This window comes from Trichinella spiralis (assembly GCF_000181795.1).
Source record: "Trichinella spiralis strain ISS 195 chromosome Unknown Scfld2, whole genome shotgun sequence".
NCBI lineage: Eukaryota > Metazoa > Nematoda > Enoplea > Trichinellida > Trichinellidae > Trichinella > Trichinella spiralis.
In genome coordinates, this window is record NW_003526941.1 from 6,305,969 (window position 1) to 6,327,845 (window position 21,877).

General features: G+C 33.6%; 8 protein-coding genes across 8 annotated transcripts; 6 read left to right on the forward strand and 2 right to left on the reverse strand.

Moving 5' to 3' along the window:
• Positions 1–321: 321 nt before the first annotated feature.
• Tsp_05988 (translocation-associated membrane protein 1) lies at positions 322–2,576 on the forward strand. Its single transcript, XM_003380239.1, has 8 exons — positions 322–514; positions 613–791; positions 814–842; positions 1,185–1,328; positions 1,667–1,777; positions 1,842–2,122; positions 2,181–2,257; positions 2,538–2,576. Exons 1-8 carry the CDS (start codon positions 322–324, stop codon positions 2,574–2,576), a joined length of 1,053 nt encoding a protein of 350 aa, XP_003380287.1.
• Positions 2,577–2,599: 23 nt separating this feature from the next.
• On the forward strand, positions 2,600–2,979 carry Tsp_05987 (conserved hypothetical protein). Its single transcript, XM_003380240.1, has 2 exons — positions 2,600–2,894; positions 2,918–2,979. Exons 1-2 carry the CDS (start codon positions 2,600–2,602, stop codon positions 2,977–2,979), a joined length of 357 nt encoding a protein of 118 aa, XP_003380288.1.
• Positions 2,980–3,231: 252 nt separating this feature from the next.
• Tsp_05986 (hypothetical protein) lies at positions 3,232–3,918 on the reverse strand. The gene has a single exon (XM_003380241.1). It carries the CDS (start codon positions 3,916–3,918, stop codon positions 3,232–3,234), a length of 687 nt encoding a protein of 228 aa, XP_003380289.1.
• Positions 3,919–6,133: 2,215 nt separating this feature from the next.
• On the forward strand, positions 6,134–10,106 carry Tsp_05985 (putative bromodomain protein). Its single transcript, XM_003380242.1, has 10 exons — positions 6,134–6,362; positions 6,527–6,788; positions 6,858–7,485; positions 7,703–8,540; positions 8,585–8,973; positions 9,073–9,120; positions 9,158–9,196; positions 9,244–9,255; positions 9,865–9,921; positions 9,972–10,106. Exons 1-10 carry the CDS (start codon positions 6,134–6,136, stop codon positions 10,104–10,106), a joined length of 2,637 nt encoding a protein of 878 aa, XP_003380290.1.
• Positions 10,107–10,283: 177 nt separating this feature from the next.
• Positions 10,284–12,696, forward strand: Tsp_05984 (putative methyltransferase KIAA0859-like protein). Its single transcript, XM_003380243.1, is given in 8 exon segments — positions 10,284–10,693; positions 10,830–11,147; positions 11,186–11,323; positions 11,380–11,605; positions 11,667–12,225; positions 12,291–12,477; positions 12,495–12,579; positions 12,628–12,696. The coding sequence occupies 8 exon segments, from the start codon at positions 10,284–10,286 to the stop codon at positions 12,694–12,696; spliced, it is 1,992 nt and encodes a 663-aa protein (XP_003380291.1).
• A 636-nt stretch (positions 12,697–13,332) lies between these two features.
• On the forward strand, positions 13,333–14,918 carry Tsp_05983 (conserved hypothetical protein). Its single transcript, XM_003380244.1, has 4 exons — positions 13,333–13,361; positions 14,450–14,526; positions 14,582–14,679; positions 14,778–14,918. The coding sequence occupies exons 1-4, from the start codon at positions 13,333–13,335 to the stop codon at positions 14,916–14,918; spliced, it is 345 nt and encodes a 114-aa protein (XP_003380292.1).
• A 687-nt stretch (positions 14,919–15,605) lies between these two features.
• Positions 15,606–16,272, forward strand: Tsp_05982 (conserved hypothetical protein). Its single transcript, XM_003380245.1, has 2 exons — positions 15,606–15,618; positions 16,127–16,272. Exons 1-2 carry the CDS (start codon positions 15,606–15,608, stop codon positions 16,270–16,272), a joined length of 159 nt encoding a protein of 52 aa, XP_003380293.1.
• A 1,184-nt stretch (positions 16,273–17,456) lies between these two features.
• Tsp_05981 (putative purine nucleoside phosphorylase) lies at positions 17,457–18,335 on the reverse strand. Its single transcript, XM_003380246.1, has 2 exons — positions 18,185–18,335; positions 17,457–18,136 (listed from the first exon to the last, which is right to left on the reverse strand). The coding sequence occupies exons 1-2, from the start codon at positions 18,333–18,335 to the stop codon at positions 17,457–17,459; spliced, it is 831 nt and encodes a 276-aa protein (XP_003380294.1).
• Positions 18,336–21,877: the final 3,542 nt, after the last annotated feature.

A 21,877-nucleotide genomic window follows, 5' to 3' on the forward strand; every position in this document is an offset into this window, starting at 1 on the left:
ATGAAAACTCGAATCTGTTAATTGAATATTTCATTTTTTTAATTGACAAGTAAAAGATCTGAACAATTGATTAGACAAAAAATATTAAAAACATTTATCAATAATAAATAATTTAAATGAAATGTACATTAGTGAAAAATTATATAAGCTAAGAAAAATTTCTTTGTTGCATTGAGTGAATTACAAAAATATTTGAATAAAAGAAAATGATTTTCAAGTAATATCATTTTCTATAGAATCCGTACGACAACGTGGCAAAGAATTGACGTTTGAGGTTAACATCATTTATTGCTGTCATTTTTTCCTTCATTGCTACCGAGAATGTCTCGTTTTGCTGTCGGTCGGAAACCAAATAAAAATGCATCCGTATTTAGTCAAGAATTTATTATTCAAAATCATGCGGACATCGTATCATGCATTGTGATGCTTTTTGTCATTGCTATGACATTTAAAGCTACCTCGTCTATAGCGACAACGTTCGTCATTTTACAACACAACGCAACCGATATTAATGGTAAATATATAGTTATTATTGAATTATTTTTTTTGTCATGAATATTCTACGATAATTATTATTACTTTTTTAAATACCAGCTCAGTTTTGAATTTTAGACAAAAACCAACAATGGTTGTATTATAATGGATGGAAGGATATAGCTGCAGTTTTCTTTTACACACTGGCAACTATAATTGTTCATGCCGTAATTCAAGAATATGTCGTTGATAAGTTACATCGAAAAGTTCATTTGTCCAAAACAAAGATGGTCAAATTTAACGAATCCGGGCAAATGGTTTTCTTTTCGCTCGCTTCAGTCCTCTACGCCGGCTATATTATTAGTCAGGTTGGTTTGTTTATATTTCCAACTGTTTGATTGTTAATGGTCGTCTTTCGATATAGTATGGACTTTTTACATCTATCAGTTCGTTGTGGGACAAATATCCTTCTGCACATATGATAATGCCACTACATCTGAAATTGTTTTTCATTTTGCAGGTATGTTATTTGAAATTGTTACAACATTACAATGATGACTTCTCATAATTGACAATTCATTGGTATGTAAAAAAAATTCATCCATGGAATACAGCATTGCTTCATTTCGAAAAATTATTTATCAGTTTTCAAAAATTTGTCAAATTTTATATTCAATAATTCTTATTTTATGAGCATATAAATTTTGAAGAAAACTGCATATCAGTGATGTAACTGTCTGGGCTGTAGGAAAGAGTTGTTCTCTGTTTTTAAGATCATGTTTATTTACCTATGGTGACGTTGAACAAGTTGCCAGCAAAACTGATGATGTGCATAGTGAAAATGACAGTTTCCTGTAATACTGTATTTAAAAAGAGATGCAAGTTCAATAGCATGCTAGGGAGCAGGTTTATTATAATTGTTGATGTGTTTCAGAATATTTTGATTTTAATTTATTGTTTTTCATTTTCAAAATTATTACTGAACACGGTCTCAACTCTTAGATTGCTTACTGGTTGCATATATATCCAGAATTTTATTTTTCGAAATCAAAAAAAGATGAAATCCGTTCTCGTAGTGTTGTCGCATTAATTTATTTGCTGTTCATCACATTTGCTTATGCTTTCAAGTAAGTGAAAAGTGTGATCACGGGACGAGATGTTTTACGATGATTAAAAATTATTGTTTATTTAGTTTCAATCGTGTAGCACTTTGTATATTATTGCTACACTACACCGCAGAGTTTATTTTCCACGTATGCAGGTTGGCTTACTTTGCTGAAAAGAAATACATCTCAACCCCAGGGTACGCTCACACGCATTTGTGTATATGCGTTTTGATTATTTATTTTAAAAATTATAAATTTTAGTTTCAAACTTTGGAACGTTGTTTTTGTCACTGTACGACTTGGGTGCGCTAGTTTGGCTGTACTTACATTTTGGTATGGTCTTCGTTCATATGAAACGCCCAGTTTTGATCCTACAACAGGAAACTATAATACAAGATTTCTGAGGATCAATTCACTGTTATCCGTTTGTGCATGTCAAGCGTGGATGATGTGGAATTTTATCCACTTTCATTTGAAACGTGCTCGTGAGCGTGCAGCTGCTCAGAGGTCTAGATATCAGTTGAAAGCGAACAAAAAGAAAAGTATATTTGCATTTGAGTGCGCCTATGTTATGCAAATTTTTGTTTTGCTTGGTTTCAGGCAAGAAAGTCGACGCTGAAGTTAATCATTTATCCGAAGCAGATCAGGATATTGGAAGACAGCAGAAATTGAAAAAAGTGAACTGATGCACAAATTTACACGAATAGTTTATTTCATTTTTTTAATTTTGCCTTTTGGGAGAATGCATCGTTTTGTCAGCTTGCATTTACATGCATGCTCAGTTGTAGTAATGCTAAAATGGAAATACAAAAATTTATCTAGTAATTACGCTCCCGCGTAATGTACTGGGCCTGAAATTATCATATTGTCGATTGTCAATTGCTGTATTTCTCCACTTTTTTAAAAAAAAATCCATTTCATCTTGATAAATTCTATACTTTTTCTTTTTTTTTTCAGGAAGCTTTCTGTTATTGTTTGGTGTTTGAATTATTGTGAGCATTCACGTAGTAAAATTTGTGATGCATTCTAGCAGATCAGATGCAGTCACCAAATTTGACCTCAGAAGGAAGAGAACCGTGAAAAAAAGGAATTGCAAAGTAGTAGCATTGCTTTTTCTGTTGACAAAATTGCCGTTGAATAGCTCTTTGCATATTAGCCACTGTTGTGAATGGACAGAATTTCCAATTGCAAGGACGTCGGCTCTTCTGTGGCGTCCATTATCATACATAGTAGCAGTATGTTGTATTGTGTTGTATTGTATGATGAAATTGCCTACTCTTCAGGTGGAATATAGTATTGCAGTTGGTGAAGAAAGTTTTTTTCATTCATGAAAAAAGTAAGACACGGTCGTTCAAATAAATTCAACAAAGCAAATGCTACTACAAGCGTGGCTTTGTAAATAGTAGCTGTAAACTGTGGTCAAGCGTACTTGTCGCTTGACCGCACCACGAAAAGGGTCACTTCAATGCTCGCAGACGGCCTTGACTAGCAGCAGATGGTCAAATCGACCAGCGATTTGCTGAACAAAACTGACCCTTTTTGAATGGATTTGCGTTTCACTGTATCCAATTGAGCCTTGTTTGTTTTTTTTTATTTTTAACGAATAATGAAGCAAACAAAACAAGCAGAAGAAGACTAATAATAAAGAAATTCAGACATTCACTTGCCTCCAAGAAAATGGTGGCTTACGGTAATGAAGTTTACGATTGAAATTCCGTTCAGGCAATGGTGGTGGTTGGCGTTGCGCATTGCTCACGACAGGCTGGCGACAGTTAGCTGAGAAATTGTCGTCGATTTCTTCATAAATGTGCACTTCTGGCACCTCGACCACATGTTCAGCTGGCCATACTTTGTCACAGCCACTTACGTCGGGCATGTATTCCAAAGGTGATGATGATTGAACAACGCTGAGCAGATTTGTCTTGTCCCCAGGGAATTTCTGTACCTCTTCGACGTCCTGTTCAACGACAGCAGATTGGGATTCGACAGTGGTCATTTCTGGTATCATATTTTTGAATGTCCAGCGAGTTTCAGGTGTCCATTTGCGGAATATGCTGTCGGCTGCCAGAATCAAATCCAATTCACTGAGATCATAAAATTCAACTCCACGTTCCAGATCATCCGGTCTGCCGCCGCTGCTTGAACTGTACGTTGTGGACGGTGCGCTGCTGTATCCAATACTGCTAGCATCGTCCGAGTTGGAGCAATGATCAGAGCACAGTTTGCAGGTGGACAGTTTTCTCTGGCCAACATCCGTCACCCTGACCGCCGACTGAATGCAAACATTATCACGTAGATTCGATTCTCCATCTATTGTCGAGCATATCTTCTTTTCCATGCCAAAAGCTGAAACAAAATTATATATGTATTGATTTTTAATAATTAATACGATATTTAATTATTTATGGTAAGACAAAAGAGAAATTCGAGTTCAAGGGGTAGGAATGTTCACTCTGTGTTCAGTAGTTGGTTAAAAATTTGCCGCACTGTTTAGTCAATAGAATTCTGTAATGGACCAACGTCGGTGAACCAGTTCTCATGGCTGCTGAGGTTGATTACCAAGCAAAATGATTGGACAAATCTCTGTCGAATTTTTACCGCTTTATACTTGCGCTAGCATTGTCGACCAGCCAATGGCGACTGTCAACGGGACTTTTTGATAAATACGGAAATGGCCTGATGATGCCACTGGTGAATTATCACCAATTATTGCGCTTGCTTTTTGAAGATCTGAAGAAAAATGAATGCCAAGATTATTTATATTTTAAAATTGTTTTATTTTATTCCCATGTGACTATTTGTATTCATTTTTTAAAAAAATACTTATTTCAATTCTGCTCATTATGCTGAATTTAAAATCACTCTCAAGTAACATGTAGTTAATGTTGAAGAATTGGCACAACGCTTGCGCATTTGTACTTTATAAGAAATATGTAGATATTCAGTGATGAAAAGTTATTGATTGAATATTTTTTTGTAGAAACAAGAAATTAAACCTCAACGCAGCCGAATTTCCATTAACCATTCACATCCAGCTAACAACAATAATTAATAACTGCTTAACTGGAGTTCAGGGTAACAGTATCAATTAACAGTTCAGTTTGTATGGTCTGTCGACCTTGACAATGAATCATTGCCGTATAAAGAAGGCTTATCTCTATTCAGAGGTCGCGAGATGTCAGCTCAGCAGCAGCCTGGCCTGCTTGCTTTAACAATTCTCTCTCTTGCAACCAACGGCAGCGCAGGAAATGTCTAATCATCTTTTATCTTTTCACTTCTGTCGGCGCAGACAGATCAAATTTTTTGCTTAACAAAAAATGTTTATGATCAATTAAATTATTTTTTACTTTTCAAATAAATATCATTGAAAAATATTTTTCAATTTCAGTTTTTTACAAAGATTTGAGCAGTAAATTGAAAAAAAATTTAATTTGAAGAATTTTTTTCATTTATGACAAAGTTGAATTCATTTGATAATATTTTACCTAAATATTACTTCTTGCATTATTCATACTTGATTAATTAGCCATTACGGTATTATAAATGGTGCTCTTCTTTGTGCATTGTTGTGAAGTTTTATCCTTCCAGATGAAACAGTTTATCAAACAGGACGTGTCGATTTGTTTTCCCACATAACAACTGTATTCTCTTTTTATTTTAACTTTCATCACATTGTCAAAATGCTGGTCAAAAATTCATGCATTTACTTTTTGACGTGATCACTGACAAAATGAAAAAGCAAACATAAATACGGTAAAGTCGATGCGAACTTTTCCACTTCAATTCAATGACAGGTAGTTAGTTAGTCATGCAAAGTGGAATATTTACTTGTTTAATGCAAAAACATTATTTTTGTATGTATATTGTATATTTTGTTGATATGTTGACGGAAAAAAAACGTGATAAGAAAAATTTTCATTCTTCTTCATATACAGTCGCATTTCTGATTATTAGAGAGCAATTAAATTAATTTAAATGAAGTTGCAGTTGTTTTGAATTTTTTCTGCTTTTGAAAAACTATTCAAACATTTCGAATTTTATCATCGTTTGTCAAATGTACCCATATTATACGTTCGTTATTTGTTACCGTGTTAACTGATGCTTAATTTTGTACATATTTGCATTTAATTTTTTTTACAATTTATATATTAATATTTCTCTCCTTAATTTCTTTCGATTATGCAACTTAAATTTTAACATTTGTTATGGTTTGTATGTACCATAAAATTTTTTATTTTTTTTTAGTTTTCATTATTTTGAATTTTCTGTTCCAAAGAATTTGTGGTCACTGATCTGAAGTTCAGTTTATTATAATTGTATAAGAGTTTTGTTTTTTTGTATTATTGGACTATTTATTAATTAATTTATTTATCATAAATTTGAATTTTTTGAATTACATAACATTTCAGATATTGGTCGTTGGAACTTGCATATCATTTTACTGTAATTATAGGATCATTTTTTAACTTAAAAAGAATGTCATTCATCCATCTTCAGCGTGTGTAGCAGTGGATTTTGCATTTATGAATCAGTAGCTACTGGACGCGAATGAAATGGCCGAGTGCAGTCGTCAGAAAGCTTCGACAAGCAACGGTGAGAAGATGACTAATTTGAGTGCATTGCCGCGGAACGTAAAAATCGCAAAATTGGGATGCTATGGTAAATGTCAGGTGCGACGATGTCGTTGTCGAGGTTGGAAGCGTCATCATTGTTGGCAAGATTCACTACCGGCCACTGAAGTGCATCTTTCTGAAACTTGCCGCTTATGCGGTGACCCTTTTCGTAATGCTTTTTTTTAAGAATTATTACCTTTTTTTATTTTCCCAAACGCTTTTGAATGATTAAATTGTATTTTGAAATAAATGTTTTGTTAAATAATAGCTTTAAATTATCTTATCTTTGGATTTTTATAGATGGTACTATTTTTAAGTGTTATTCCATTTCAGGATGTCATATTAATCATTTGAAAGACAAAACGGACGACGAGATTGACAAGCTCATGGAAATGGCCTTGACAATGGAACGTCTGTACGCCATTAAACAACGTGAAACGAATGAAAATAGAAAGATGTTGTATCACTGTATATTCATGTCGTTGCGGCATTGCATTTCAGAAGGCCGTTCTTACCAGCTTGAATGCCCTTTGGGTAATCCGCCGTTTGAATCACCAAACGTGATGGAATTGTTGAAATTGTTTCAAGCATCAAAGTATGCACTGTTGTGCTCCAGTATTTTAATTTTCTGATTCTGCGCACGAATAAAATGCATTTGTTTTAGCCATGCTTCCGGTTCGATTGAAAAGGATGCGAAAGATGCAACTGCAGTCGATTTGTTCGTTGCTTGGATTGACAGCTGCGTATTGTTGGCACCTGAGCAGGTGTTGAATCCAAAAACGTTGGAGGACTTGATTCAGGTCGAATATGCAGTTCACTACGGTCGTTGGTTTTTGTTCTGCCACGTGCCTGCTCGATGGGAATGCTTGAAACCGCAAAAGCCGTCTGTTATTTTTGGAGCAACTTTTCTGTTATCAGTTTTCGATAGTCTTCGTTCGGGTCTGCTTAAGGAGATCAGCCAGTACGCTGATCGATCGTTTTCGATGGTCAATCGGGTCGACTCACTGTTTGACCACTTGCACGCTTTTCTTTTGGACACCAAGTGCTGGTCGCAACCGTGTCTCCAACGTAGTCTGATTTCACTGCCCAACTCGTTGAGCTTTCATTATTACAATGATTTAAATGTCAAATCTGAACGTGCGACACTGAAAGAAGGACCGTCTGAATGTGCAATTAACGGTGATCGTTTGACTGTTCCATCTACATCTACGATAAATCATACAGCATCTCAGGTTGGACGTAAACGACGTCGATCGAGTTTAGCCAACTCGAATCCGGAAATTAATAGCAAAGTATGCAATTTTAAAATATTTGATACAATGTTATACATATGTATTGTCTCTGTTTTCTTAATGCAGTATTAAATTTGACATTGATGATCACAGTAATTTTACATTCAGTTAAAGTGTACTAAAGTATGCTAAATTGTTGTTTGAACTTGTTTGTCACGGTGATGTAATTTTGAACGTTCGTTTCAGAATTTTGCTGATTTTCAAACGATTCGTTTAGGTGAAAATGGAAAAGCCGATCGACGTGAACAACAAGGAGACGATGGATCAGTATCTGCAGCGTGTGATTGCGGATTTGGAAAAGTGCAAGAAAGAGCGTCGTCTGGAACCAGTGCTTGGAGTGGAATTAGCACGTGAAGAGGAGGCAACTGGTGTGATCAGCGTGCACGTGGTGAACAACAATTTGGAGTTGGACCAAGATGGTCGGAAATTGCTTTGGCTGTTGCAATTGCAGAATGTATTCGCTTTGCAGTTGCCTCGCATGCCATTGGAATACATAGCCAGAATTGTGTTCGATTACAAGCACAAAAATTTGATACTTGTAAAAAATGAAGTTGTGATTGGCGGCATCAGTTTCAGAATGTTTCCGGCGCAGGATTTTTCTGAGATCGTCTTTTGCGCAGTTGTCGGAAGTGAGCAGGTCAAAGGTTACGGCACGCACATGATGAATCATCTCAAAGATTATCACGTGCAGAAAGGCATTTATGATTTTTTGACGTTTGCCGACGAATTTGCTGTTGGCTATTTCAAAAAGCAGGGATTTTCCGAATCTATCCACGTGCCCAAAAGTCGCTATCAGGGTTATATCAAAGAGTACGAAGGCGCAGCGTTCATGGCTTGCAAGCTGAATCCAAAGGTTAACTATTGTTTCTTGGGACCGTTGATCAAGAAGCAGAAAGAAGTGTTGCACTTGTTAACAGATCGTATCTCTTGCAGCCAACCGTCCGCAGATGTGATCTACCAGGCGCCCAAGTTCGATTCAACGGTAACATTACCGTTGAAATTGGAAACGATTGCAGGTATTGTGTGTGTGTGTGTGTGCGCGCGCGAAATTGAAAGTTATTTTCAATTTTTTTTACCAATATAATTGTATCTTTTGCAGGTGTTATTGAATCGGGCTTTCAAATGCCGACCGATTACACATGCAATTTATCATCCGAAGAGCTCAATTCTAAATTGAGGGCCATTTTGAATAAGGTGCGGAATAGTTTTGCCGCTTGGCCATTTCTCAAGCCAGTTAACGCCGAAGAGGTTCCCGATTATTATGGCTATATAAAATATCCGATCGATTTGCGTACAATGGGCGAGCGCATTCGCAGTGGCTACTATTGTCATCCGAAGTTATTCAAAGCAGACATGATGCGCATGTTCAGCAACTGCAAGCATTTCAATCATGAAACAACCGAATATTACAAAGCAGCCGTCAGTTTGCAGAAAGTTTTTCTCAATCTTTGGGCGAAAGAAAAATGGGAATCTACCAAAGTGAACGCGGTTACTTCAGCAGCTCATAATGCTGCTAATTTGCGAAATTTGTAACTGATGACATTTTTATTTTTATTTATTTATTCATTTATTGCCTAAAATTCTCAGCCACAAACCAACCGCACGTTCGGCTTACTTTCAACGCGTGCTCAAATTGTTGTTTCAGCTTAATTTTTTTTATTTTTCATGAAAGAGCCGACGTTTAACGGTGCATTTTGTGAATAATGCAGTGGTTTCCAGAAACTGCTGTTTTTATTTATTAATTGTTTTCAAATTCAGGGCGCTTGTATAGTAAAAGTTGTTTTCACAGATTTTACTTTTAACATGAAGGGGCAATAATTTTTCAAACAACGATTTTCCCATGATAATATAAACAATACTTCAACAGCAGAATAATGAACAAACGTTTGAATAATTATTTCTCTAATATATACAGTACTATGACGAGTTGAAAGAATTAATCTTTTTACGTTGATGATTTCATCCGTGCATTCCAGTGTAAAATTCAAAAGAGTGCAATTTTTTAATTAAAAATGTCATTAAATTTAAAATAAAGCAACACTTGTATAGGTAAATATTTAGAAAGGTTAACTTGCGTGCAGAACTAGTTGACAGTATCGAAAACAAAGAATTACAGTATACCACCAGGAAATGCGTGTAAATTTTGCTCATAGATGTTTTTAAATTATGAAGCATATATATTTTAAGTAATATTTATTTTTATGACAAAAATAATCTGCCATTATAATTTATTTTGCTCTAAAATAGTGGGTTTAACTTCACCAATGGACTGGTATCAATTGCACACATTTTCAAATTTAATGTTTTTCTGAATTTGTTGTGTATATTTTAGTGCACTTTATTGAAGTGAATTACTAATTGAAACTTTATGTTTTTCAGGAATTTCCGTTTGAAAATATTTCGACATTTTCGCTTGTTTTTGTCCCCGTTTACCTGGTAACTTGATTATATTTACATGTTTGTATTGTTGGCGAGTCAGTTAACAGTGTAAGTTTTTTCGGCTGACCGTCGAAATGTCCGGTACAGATATGAATACCTTGCCAAATGATATCGATGAATTTGCTACATCTCGTTTTTGGGAAACATTTTATCAAAAGACTGGTAACAACTTTGAATGGTAAGTTGGCCGGCCACACCGGTGGTTCTCAACAGGAAGATGTTGAGCATGCGTCAGTCATAGTTGTAGTTGTAAAAAGCAGGCTCTTAGTAGTAATTTGAAACGAATAAAGCTACACAATTCAATTATCTTTGATTAATTTTACGTTTTATGAATTTTTTTCTGTTCTTTTGCGAAATAAATGTACAGTAGTGAATTTTTTGAATTCAACCATCACAGGTACGGCGAATTCCGCACATTCGGCAGTGTGCTAATGAAGTATTTGAAACATTCTGACGATATTTTGCAAATTGGGTGCGGATCGTCATGCTTGGCCGATTCGTTGTACGACAACGGTTACAAGAACATCGTCAGCATCGACATCGTTCGGTCGGTGATTAGGAAGCAAATCCATCGCAACCGAAAGCGGCGTCCTGAATTGACGTTCAGCCGCGGCGATGCTACAAACTTGGAATACGCGGACGAATCATTCAATGCAGTTTTGGATAAAGGCACACTGGATGCAGTAATGTCAACCAAAACGGAGAAATGCCTTGATCGTGCCAACGCGATGTTCGCGGAAGTTCACCGAGTATTGAAAACAAATGGTCGGTACATTGTTTTATCACTGTGCCAATCGTTTGTATTCGAAGCTTGGATTAATTTTTTCTCGGAAAAGTAATTTTCTGTTTATTGTTATTATTATTCAATTTTCAGTTATAAATATATACTGTTGTTTTTTTTGTAGAAATTATATGCTTCGTGCAGTGTGCGGATCGAACGATTTTGATTCTGGAGTCATGTTTCCGTTACCACTGTTTTTTCTGGTTGCTATCAAGCTTTCTTCTCCACTTCAAGATCCAGTATTGACTGAATGTCATTTCCACTGCCGCACTTTCCGCATTGTACTTTTCGTGTTTCTTAGGTTATGGAAGTTTACAATCGAAAAATGCGAAGGACAGTTTGTACATCAATTGAAGAGATGGGCAAATGCATCATCGAAGCACAATCGTACAGCATGTTCAGCTTTTACATGCGAACAAGGTGATTGGATCGGTGGAAGAAAGTATTTATTAGCTTGATTCATTTCTGTTTTCATTTTAGCCCTTTGAATTTCGAAAGGCAGGTTCAAATTCTTCAAGAATTCGACGGTAATATCAGATATACTATGTACCTTGTCGAAGACAGCACTTTCACCGATTACAGTTCTCTTTACGCGATTTTCATCGTTCCACCAAACAAGTAGACGCTACTTGCTTGTAGTTGTAGAATGCAACTGTTGATGATTGACTTCGTAGGCAACGAGAATGGCTCTATTCCTGTACTGAAGGTAGGAAGAAGTTGTGCAGATTGTCGAAAGTGAAACGTCTTGCCGTTGTGATCGTTCGTAATTCCAATTATGACATCGTCGAAGTGCGCAAGGATTTGGACACAATTGTTATGGACTTTGCACCCATTGAGCTATTGAATGGCACTGCTCTTTATTTGACCGTCGACTCGCCGAATTTGTCGTCAAAAATTCTTGTAAATTGCTGCTTTTTATGGTTTGATTTGATTTAATTCGATTCGATTAATTTTTCTCCAGGAAAAAGGAGTTACCATGTATTCGGGCGACTATTTGATCATGGATGAAAAAGAAGGCGACCATTTGTTTCGTCGAATTGTTTTTTCAGAATATCCAGGCGTAGTCCAATCCGAAGCTCGACTGTTGCAAAACAGTCAGCAGGTCGATTTGAATTATTTGACTTGTTCACATCATTCGGAATTTTTGCACAGCTTGCCGGCCAAGTGGACCACTGGCGATCAGGAGATTCGAATTTTGATCGTTGGTCTTGGCGGCGGTTCGTTGCCTATGTACATCCGGAACAATTTTCCCTCGTTTCATGTTGTTGTCGTGGAAATCGACCCGTGCGTTGTTGAAGCGGCTAAAAAGTGGTTCAGCTTTGTTGCCGATGAACGCCTCAGGGTCGAAGTTGATGACGGGGTTCGGTATGTTCGCAATGCATTTTTCCGAAAGGAACACTTCGATGCCATTTTGATCGACGTTGCCAGTTCGGATCATGTCGATGGTCTGTTTGCCCCTTTGCCACAATTTGTAGCGGTTGAAATTCTCCAAGTTTATAAAGAATTGCTATATCCAAACGGTAGATGGACATTTGTTTTTTTTTTCAATTTTTTTACTTTACCATTCACTATTTTACCATTTCAGGAGTGATCGCCTTCAATGTTATGGCCTATTTGGAATCGAAAGTCGATGAAATTATCAACGATTTGAGGACGATTTTCCCTTTTACCAAAACGAAGAAAATGAAAAATTACATCAACCAACTCGTATTTGCGTCACTGGATCCGAATTATGGAGATAATTTCAACTCTACAGACTCTGATGATTCAATGTCAGTGATAGTTACAGAATTTTCTGCCAATTTGACTCTAAGCAACACGGTGCAGTTGAGCAATTCTGCTTAGAGAAGAAGATGAAACGGAGCTCTTGTTTTGTTTATTTTCATTCATATATATGAAATTATCTGTTTAATCATTATTAGGCGTGGTTGAATATTTTTGCTTCGCAAGTGCAGCGTTCGAAAACTTTGAACATTCAAAAACAACAATAGCTTATTATTATTATTATTATTGTTACGTCAATTTTATTCTTTTCAGCGGAATGTTATTCGCTATGAAAGTGATGTATGAAGCTTGTTGAAGAAATGAACAGTTTACCTCCAAGTTCAAATTAGTATTGTTTTATAATTATTAAACAGCTTATTTGGAAAACATTTTCCACTTGTTCTTTCTTTTATCTCTATCGGTGAATCTGTTTTTAAGATAATGAAGTTTTTCAAAAATATCCATTGGTAATATACTCTTAAATAACGTCTGACGAATGTAAATTTCGTCAAATACGTAAATAAAACGAATATCTGCTTTTTACTTTTTTACATTAGAAAAATCCACTGATGTGTTTTGAAGGTATACGGTAATTTTGGACAAAAAACATGTCCTGTGTCTGTGAAAGAAATTTTATTAAAAACATTAAAAATATTATTTATTTATTTATTTGCTTTTATATTTTTCAAAATACTTTTTCAGAAAGACATATATTCCATATAAGTAAAATGACACCTTTGGAATCTTAGCTACAGTATGAAAATTGAAAAGTTGTTTTTAACTATGCTGCCTAATTTTTATGAAGCAAGTGATTCGTTGCGTGCTAGTAATTTTGATTTACGATGCGCGACGACCATTCCGAAATGATTGAAGTGAAAGATCATATTCAGAGGTATATTTTTTATTGCTTTGTTATCAATTGTTAATATTGTATTAGAGGGTCAGTTTGGATATGAACGGTTGAATGTCGTTTTTTTGCTGTTTTAACGAACAGTTTCTCTTATATTTTCCATTTGTTGACTATTCTCTTTTTTATCTTCACTCAATTATTGTCAAAATAATCGTTCATTGAATTGGCAACAGTTTATGTGTTCACTGAATTAAATCACTGTATTCTCAAACTCCGTTCAATCATGAATCATGAGCAAATTAAAAATACCAATTTCTGAAATTTCTTAATAAATTTAATTTGTGGAAAATTTCTAATTTTCAGACACTTTAGCAGTTTTGTTTTACGAATGCGTCATTCAATTAAACTTATAAGACTTAAAAAAATAACACAACGTTTTTATTATATGATAATTATGGTGACAGTGTAATAATTTTGAACTTGGATTGCACCCTGTAGACAGAACTAATGTCCATTTTTGTTAGTTTCTTTCCATGCTTTTGACAGCATTTTATTTTAAGTTGCCTTTGAAGTATGGTTATATTTATGCAAATTGTGTTTTATGCATAAAGTGTTATACATGCACACCAGTCTTTTTATTCGAGAAAAATGTTCGAGAAATAATAGAAATGTATTATGTGTTTGTTTTTCTATGAATTAACTGTTGTTTAGAATACCATTTTATATCGGCCTACATTGTACAGTGTAATTTTTATTTACTCTGAGCTTTTCAAGTTTTGCATCAAATTTTTGATGATTTTCCCGTTAGAGGAGTGATTATTGATCACATTTATCATTGTTACAGAACAGCTTGGTTGAAAATGTAGTCGTTGAAAAACAATTGCATTTTAATCCAATCAGTTTAGTTTAGTGAATAGAATTTTAAAATTTGGTGAAAGCAGTTTAATCGTTTAAAGAAATTATCTGCCAAGTCTATTATTATTATTATTGTTGTTGTTGTTGTTGTCGTTGTTATATTTAATTGGAAAATTATTAACTTTTTCCTTTGAAATATGAATTCAACTGAAACGACCGTAATGTTGTTTTCATTTTTTTTACTTTAAAGTTTTTGTAATTTCAATATTTTTCAGAAATCAGGCTTTACTTCCATTACCTGATCAAATTAAATTCAGCATTCTTTTCTCTTGTCACGAAGAAAAAATTATAAGTATGTTTGAATTTACCTTATATATTTGTTTAGCTGTTTATTTTGAAAATTTCAGTTGAATCTAATCCATACTTTTGGAGCACTGAGGACTTGATAAAGTTCTTGCTCTCCTCGCCTTATGGGAAGCTGGCGATACCGAAAATATTGGAATTGGTAAGAATTGTTATCGTGCGTGATCAGTACACTTAATATTATTTGACTTACTGAATTTTGATAATAATTAAGCGAAGATGTATGTGCATGTTTTGCAGGGTTTTGATGGGGAATCTTTTTTAATGCTATCTGTTTCGGATATGAAGGACATATTGGAAGTCAAGCTGGGTGATGCTGTGAAGCTGTGTACTGCTGTTGAATACTTGAAACACCAAATTGTTTCTTTCATGAATCAGTGAGACTGTTAAACTGTTGCTGCTTGTATGATTCTTTTTCTCTGATTTTTATATTCAGTTATTGCGTTTTAGTTATTATGTTGTGTATTACAAGTATTTTATTTTAGCACAGACAAATGTTTTGAAATTGTCTTTGCCGGACGACTGTATTTTTACCATTTCATTTCAGTTTCATTTCAATGTCTTTCTGAATTTTATTTTCTGCTTTATATATCATTTATAAAAAGGGCAACGTGCAATAAGCTGTTTCTTTAAATGCTAACTTAAACTGGTCACGTGAAGTGCAGCATAAATGACAAACGATGCAATTAACAATTTCAACTGTGAGTTAAAAATTTAATTGAAGAAAGTAGCCAGCAAACGTTTATTAATTCAGTTTAATGAGGTTGTAATTTATATAAAGCACGTGAAATTTTCAACTGAAGCAGTTCAAATTTGACATTCGCTTTTGATTTGCACTCTGAACGTCACTAAATGCAAATTTTGCGTCAATGTTGATTGTCGAATGACCGATGTCAATTTATTATATCACTTTGCGTGTTAATTTTACTGAATGTTATAGTGGTGTTATATGGTCATTTGCTTTGTTTTGCATTCTGAAATTTTTGCAAATTTCAAACCAAATTAACAAAGTGTTATTTTAAATCTCATAATGGAACAAATTTAATCACAAGCCATGTTTATTACACCATGATTGTCAAACGTAAGTATAGTTTGTTGCTTTTTGTATTTTTTATTCTAATCATATTGTGATATTATTATTATTATTCCACTATGATTACTAATGAACGTCATAAAGTCATTTCAAATGTTAGCAGAAGTTGTATTACTAAAATTTTTTAACATTATATGAAGCATCAAATAATGAAACAAGAATGAATAGCATTCAACAAACGGAATTTCGAAAAGCTACTTTTTCACATAATTAAAATTCATTACTTAGTCGTACGTGCAATCTTCTGTTTCAGCTATCAACATCTGAAATGTCTTCTTCTTTACTATATTTAATCTTTCTTTTATTTGCGTTACAAGGAACGTTGACAAAGTTGCATTTCAGAAATAAATGTTACAGCATAAGTTATAAATTGTTTTATTTCTTTTAATTCTAGCAGTGCTTGATATTCTTCTTCTTCTGTGAATAAGTTTCTTTTTTGATCAGTTTTCTGAGCGATAAATCAACTGCTCATTAAATTCCCTGTTACCACTTTCAGTGGTATTTGTATCAACTACTGCTTCTCTCTGTATTAACTTCTCAGTCTATTTCAGTATTATCTTCGCATTATTTTCCCTTTACACAATTTATGGTGAACCTGATGTTCGAAATTCTATATTTTATACAATTGTAAACGGATTGTAAATACTGTATTTCGATAAATACAGTTGAACTATTAATATTCAAGCAACTACAACTACAAGCTTCATTCTTTCACACAGCGCACGCTACACATGCAAACAGCTCTAGGCGCACATTATTCGATCTTACTAATACATATTTAACCAATAATTATAGGAAGTGAGACAAAAAAAATAAAACTAATATTTTTTATCTCACTTACTGTTTTGTGTACAGTACTTTTTGACAAGCAGGTTTTAAGGACGATACAAATTTTTATGCAATTTCTGTTCCAATTGAATTTTATTACTGTTTTTGTAAAGAATGTATTTAAAAAATGAATAACATTTAAGAAAAAGGCTATTCCAGAAAGGAAATGTAAATGAATTCAGAAAGTGCAACGCAGAGCTAATCAGCAGTTAATAACGTTAACAATAATTAATAGTTGTACGAATATGTTTCTTTTGAACAAATGCAAGTTTTTAAGGGAAACTTTAAATTACACATCAACTTGATTATTTTTTCGTACGATATATTGTAAAGTACAATGATGCGTGCATGGTAATGTTCAGTTTAAAAATAAAATTTAAAATTTGATCATGCTAGGAAAATTTATTTTTTTACTCAGGATGATTTTTTAACACTAAAAATTATTTGAAATCAACCTTGCGTATTTCAAATTACAAGGGAAATATTGAGACTGCACAATTTTACAAATGACTGCAAGAATTCAGTTATAATAGCGACATCAGAAATTTAAAATACAGTTCTCATTACAACTTATAGAAGTAATAAATTACAACTATCGCAGTTTAACTAATAGAAGTTAAAATCGGTTTTACATATTTTGCCAATAAAACATTATAGTTTAAAATTAAATTTTCTTTGAATCCACAACAGATTTATTTGAGGAACTTTATTCAATTAAGTTTGCGCTGTTATCATGTTTCATGCTTTCTTATTGAAATGTTATTCAAAAAAGAAAACGCAAATAAAATGTTAGTTTTATTTATTAATTCTTCTCAGGTAATCAACAATAACAAAATTTTGCTTGACATGTTTGCTGACAATAATAAGAAATCTCTCAAGCGACCAAGTGTGAGATGCAAGTCAACTGAGATCCGATCATTGACACGGTAAAGAAAAAACTTATTATCGACAGCAAACAATCTAAATAAAATATCATTCTGATGGCAAAAAAAAGACTTTCAAGCAAACTTGGTTTCGATGCAGAACTGCTCAATAAATTGAAATAAGGTGGCTTTTACTTGTTGGTTGGCTGCATCTGGAATTTTCTCTTGTTCATTCTTTTCTCGAACTGCAGGTCTGATAACTGCTATGGCTACTACTCTCATGTTATATTGGCGAGCGGCCACTACTTCATGGCATAAATTCATCCCAATTGCATCAGAGCCTAGTGTTTTTATAAATTCCATTTCAGTTCTCGTAGGATGTGCAGAATTACCGAGCACTGTGTACACACCTTCATGAACACGTTTTTCCAAATTTGCTTTTTCAGCAATAGATTTCAGAATTTGCCTGTATTCTGCATCGTAAGCCATGCGTAGATTGGGAAATTGAATACCATAAAGATTCTCATATCTTCCTGCCAGTGCACTGAAGCCCATTAATTCTGCAAAATTCAAATGATCCTTAATGATCATAAAGTCACCAGCTTTGAACTTTTGATTCAAACTGTGTGCGTTTGATATCAATAAGATCAATTCAGCACCAAGCAGATGTAAAATACGAACGGGTGCGACAGTCTCTGAAACGGTATAACCATCGTATGTACTCAAATGTGCAAACATGCAACCAATATAAGCTTTTCCAACATAACCGAATACAAAATTATTCTGATCGCAGTTTTTACGGTTCACAGGAAAACCTGGAATACCTTCACAGCTGATGGTTTCGCTATTCGACAGAAACGTACCAATTTCTGCAAAGTTTTCACTGCAAAGTATGGCAATTTGAATATTTTGCTTGATTTTCAGTTTCAAATAATTGGCCGCTACTCTGCACTGTTCATGCTCATCTTCGGCAGACGATGACAATCTGGAAAAGAAGAAAGTCGTGTTCGACATTTGTACGATTAGCAAATTGCAAACCAAATCCAGATAAATTTGAAGCTTTTCAATAATAAGCACTTTCGGTAAACTTGCTATACCACCATACTGTACTAGTAAAATACTTTCAGGTTAAAATCTTTTAAAAATATTATAGTATTTATATCTTTTATTTAGAAGCTCATAATCCATGTTAAAAAATTAATAAAAAAATATTTTTATATTTTTATTTAATTTTCATTAGCAACACATCTTTTTTGGCTATTATACAAAGAATAATCGATGAGAGAATTCACGAACAAATTGCGCAATTTGATTGGTCAATTTTGATTTCTGGCCCCGCCTTTACACTTGCAAAGCCTTTGTTTGTGATTATATTCTCCAGCTTTCTATCTGTACGACATTCAGATAGTTGTTCTCTCTATTTCTCAGCCAATGCTTATCATAACTTGGCATATTTTACGCTCTGCCACCAATTTTTGAATACAATACTAGGCGATTATAATTTTTATATTAAATAAACAATTGCTCAATAATATGTAATAAAATTTTGTTATATTCGTAAGTTTGTTTCGTTGTCTTTTTCAGATTTATGAACAAATCCATTATTTTTGATGTTGACGTAGGCTTACTTGTGGTCGAAGCAGTAAAACGAAACAACATATTTGATGCTGCGGTGGAAACAGTTGGATGTGTGTTTTAAATTGATAGCCAAAACTGTGTTAATGTTTCACGATCAAAACTGACTTTAAACGAAAAATCTTCAGACAAATCGATTAATTCTCCATCTGCTTTTGTGGATTTGCCGGTACAGACATTTAATGGTACCTAGGAGGGGAAAATATCACCATATTTTATATTGGGAAGTTGTAAATTATAAATTACTGTTCTGATGATTTCCGGTTAACATTCTTGAAAAATTTTCAGCATTCAATTTTTGAAAAATATATTTTCAATTTATACTAATTTTACTTACGCGTTATTAAAAGCATGCAGTTTTGATATACTTTCAAACTACTCTTTTCAATAATAATAATGAAGGAAAATAACACTTTAAAATAATAAAGATATTTTTAAATTATTTAAATCGATTATATTAAAAATCTTATTTTACGTCATCTGTTGTCGACATTTGCCTAACGCACAGTTTAAATTATGATCAACTTTAAATAATTCAAACAGTTAAAACTCAGAGAAAGTGCAATGAAAAGGAATTTATCTAAAATTAACGTGTCATTGCATAGGATTTATTTGAATTTTTTCAGAACTGCACTGTGACTTAGAGTCGAACAGCAATAGACAGGCATTTGGAAAACGGTACAGAATAATAATGTGATGATCACTAGACAAGCAACGCGTTCAGTTCTACTCTTTAATATCATCGATCATTGAAGGTAAGTTCTTTTTTTATAGCTGAGCTAACGTTCTGTGCAAGCATCGTATGTTTGCAGGACTTCGGCTATATGTCTGTGGAAAACTAACATATATTTATTTCATTTCCATTAGCTAACCTTCAGATCAGCTCAGTCGATGCTTCGATGAGAAATTGCCTATCATATCGATAAATATTTCATTTTGGTTGCTGAGAAATTTGCTAAAACTCCAATTTATCAATATTGAGATTTGTAAAAGCATTGTAAACAGAAAATTGTTTCAACTTTGGGGGTAGATCTCCATTTCTATTATCTGAATTCAAATAGCTTCTTTGCCTTCCACATGAACAATATCTGAACAAATGCGCATCAGAAAGAAATACTAACGACACAAATGTGGTCAATTTATTTGCATGATGGTAAAACATAAACAAATTTCAACTTTATGAAATTTCTATGCAAATCAGTCTGCATTACGAGGATACGACTAATGATGAATCATTGAATGCTGTGTGAAAAACGTAATTTCAAGGACAACTCCATTGCGGGAAAATAAAAAGATTTGTTTTATGGAAAAATAACAAAATAATTAATCTACTTGGCATGGAATGTTAACGAATATTTTCTATAACGTCATCTGCTCTATAAACTTATTTAGACGAATTTTTATAGTTATTTATAAATGACTAATTATTCAGTGTTCACTGCTTTTGTGACATGTAATCCACTTGACATGTAATTTTTAGGCATATTTTTTATATCATCATCAGTTGTTTAAACTTCTTTAAACAGGTTTTTTAAATTTATTTATGAATTACTGATTATTCAATGTGCGCTGCTTTTCTGAACGACTCAGCATGATCGGCAGGAATAACAAGTGGAATAACTCTGTTTCTGAATGTATTGCAAAAAGATCTGTTTTGGAAGAAAATTAATTTATTACGTGTTTGCTAATTTTTCAAGAAAATAAGGTTGCAATATTTCAGATCAATAGTATGTATATTCGGCGTTCAACTGTCACTGATATTCAGCTGAGGAAGTGCGGTTCAACAAAAAGCGACAACTCAACTTGAAACAAAATCACCAACAAATCCATAAACAGGTATACATAACCAACCATTCATTTAAATAATAATAAAACAACAGAAAAAATGAAAATGTATTTAGATTAACGAAGATCAAGAAGTTTCTAATAAGCATTCACGACTCAAAAGGGTAACTGTTCTACATTCTACATACAATAAATACTTTATTGAATTTCAATGAAATCGTAATAACTTTTAGTACTTAGTAAAGTTTAACATAATGTTTACATACCATTACGCCACAACTGGGCAAATATGAATTTACATCACCAAAGGCAAGTTTATATTATTCAAATTCCTCAAGCTTGACACACTTTTAAAAGGATCATATTCATAGTTATTCATAGTCTTCACAGGAATATTATGTGTGAAAATCATCGGTCAAGGAACGCCCTAAAGTGTCCGCTTCGATATCATCGATAGTTATGAGGTAAGGCATTTGTACAATTGTACTAACGTTCTTGGTATGTATCCCATCTGTTCAGTTTGATTAAATCTTATTTCAGACCAAAGGCCTGACTCTAGGGAACACAAATGTATTATTGAATTCTTTCTTCATATATGGAACTGTATTCTACAATTATTTATTACAGAAACTAACAATAATACTCAATTGATTATTTAATGAGATATTTGGCAAAATTGCTTGTTAGAAAAGGTGCCATTTACAGAAAGAAATAATGCATGATTCCATGAAAAATGTAAATGAAACGTTTTCTTTTGAATTTTTCTTATTTCTGCATCATATTTAATCAATTAAATTGCGTGAATAAAAATTTGCATTTCAAAGGGTTTCTGTATTACAAAAGTGAAATTCAGGCACAAATCTTATTGGAATCAGCAACTTTTGCTCGCGGGTATTTGTTCAAATATTTGTATAAATGTTAATGAAATGCAATTATAGGATGTATTGTCAAGCGCGCAGGTTTCGTTTCTATCTCTGACGTCCCCATTAAAATCGCATCATTGTACAACTTTTTTGCAATATCTCGGCAAATACGTGTTTGTACGACGTGCGACCAGGTTTGTAATGATTAACTTAATTTTTCTGATCAATTGAATCACTTTTGCACCAATCCGAAATTTTCGACCTTTTCAAAAA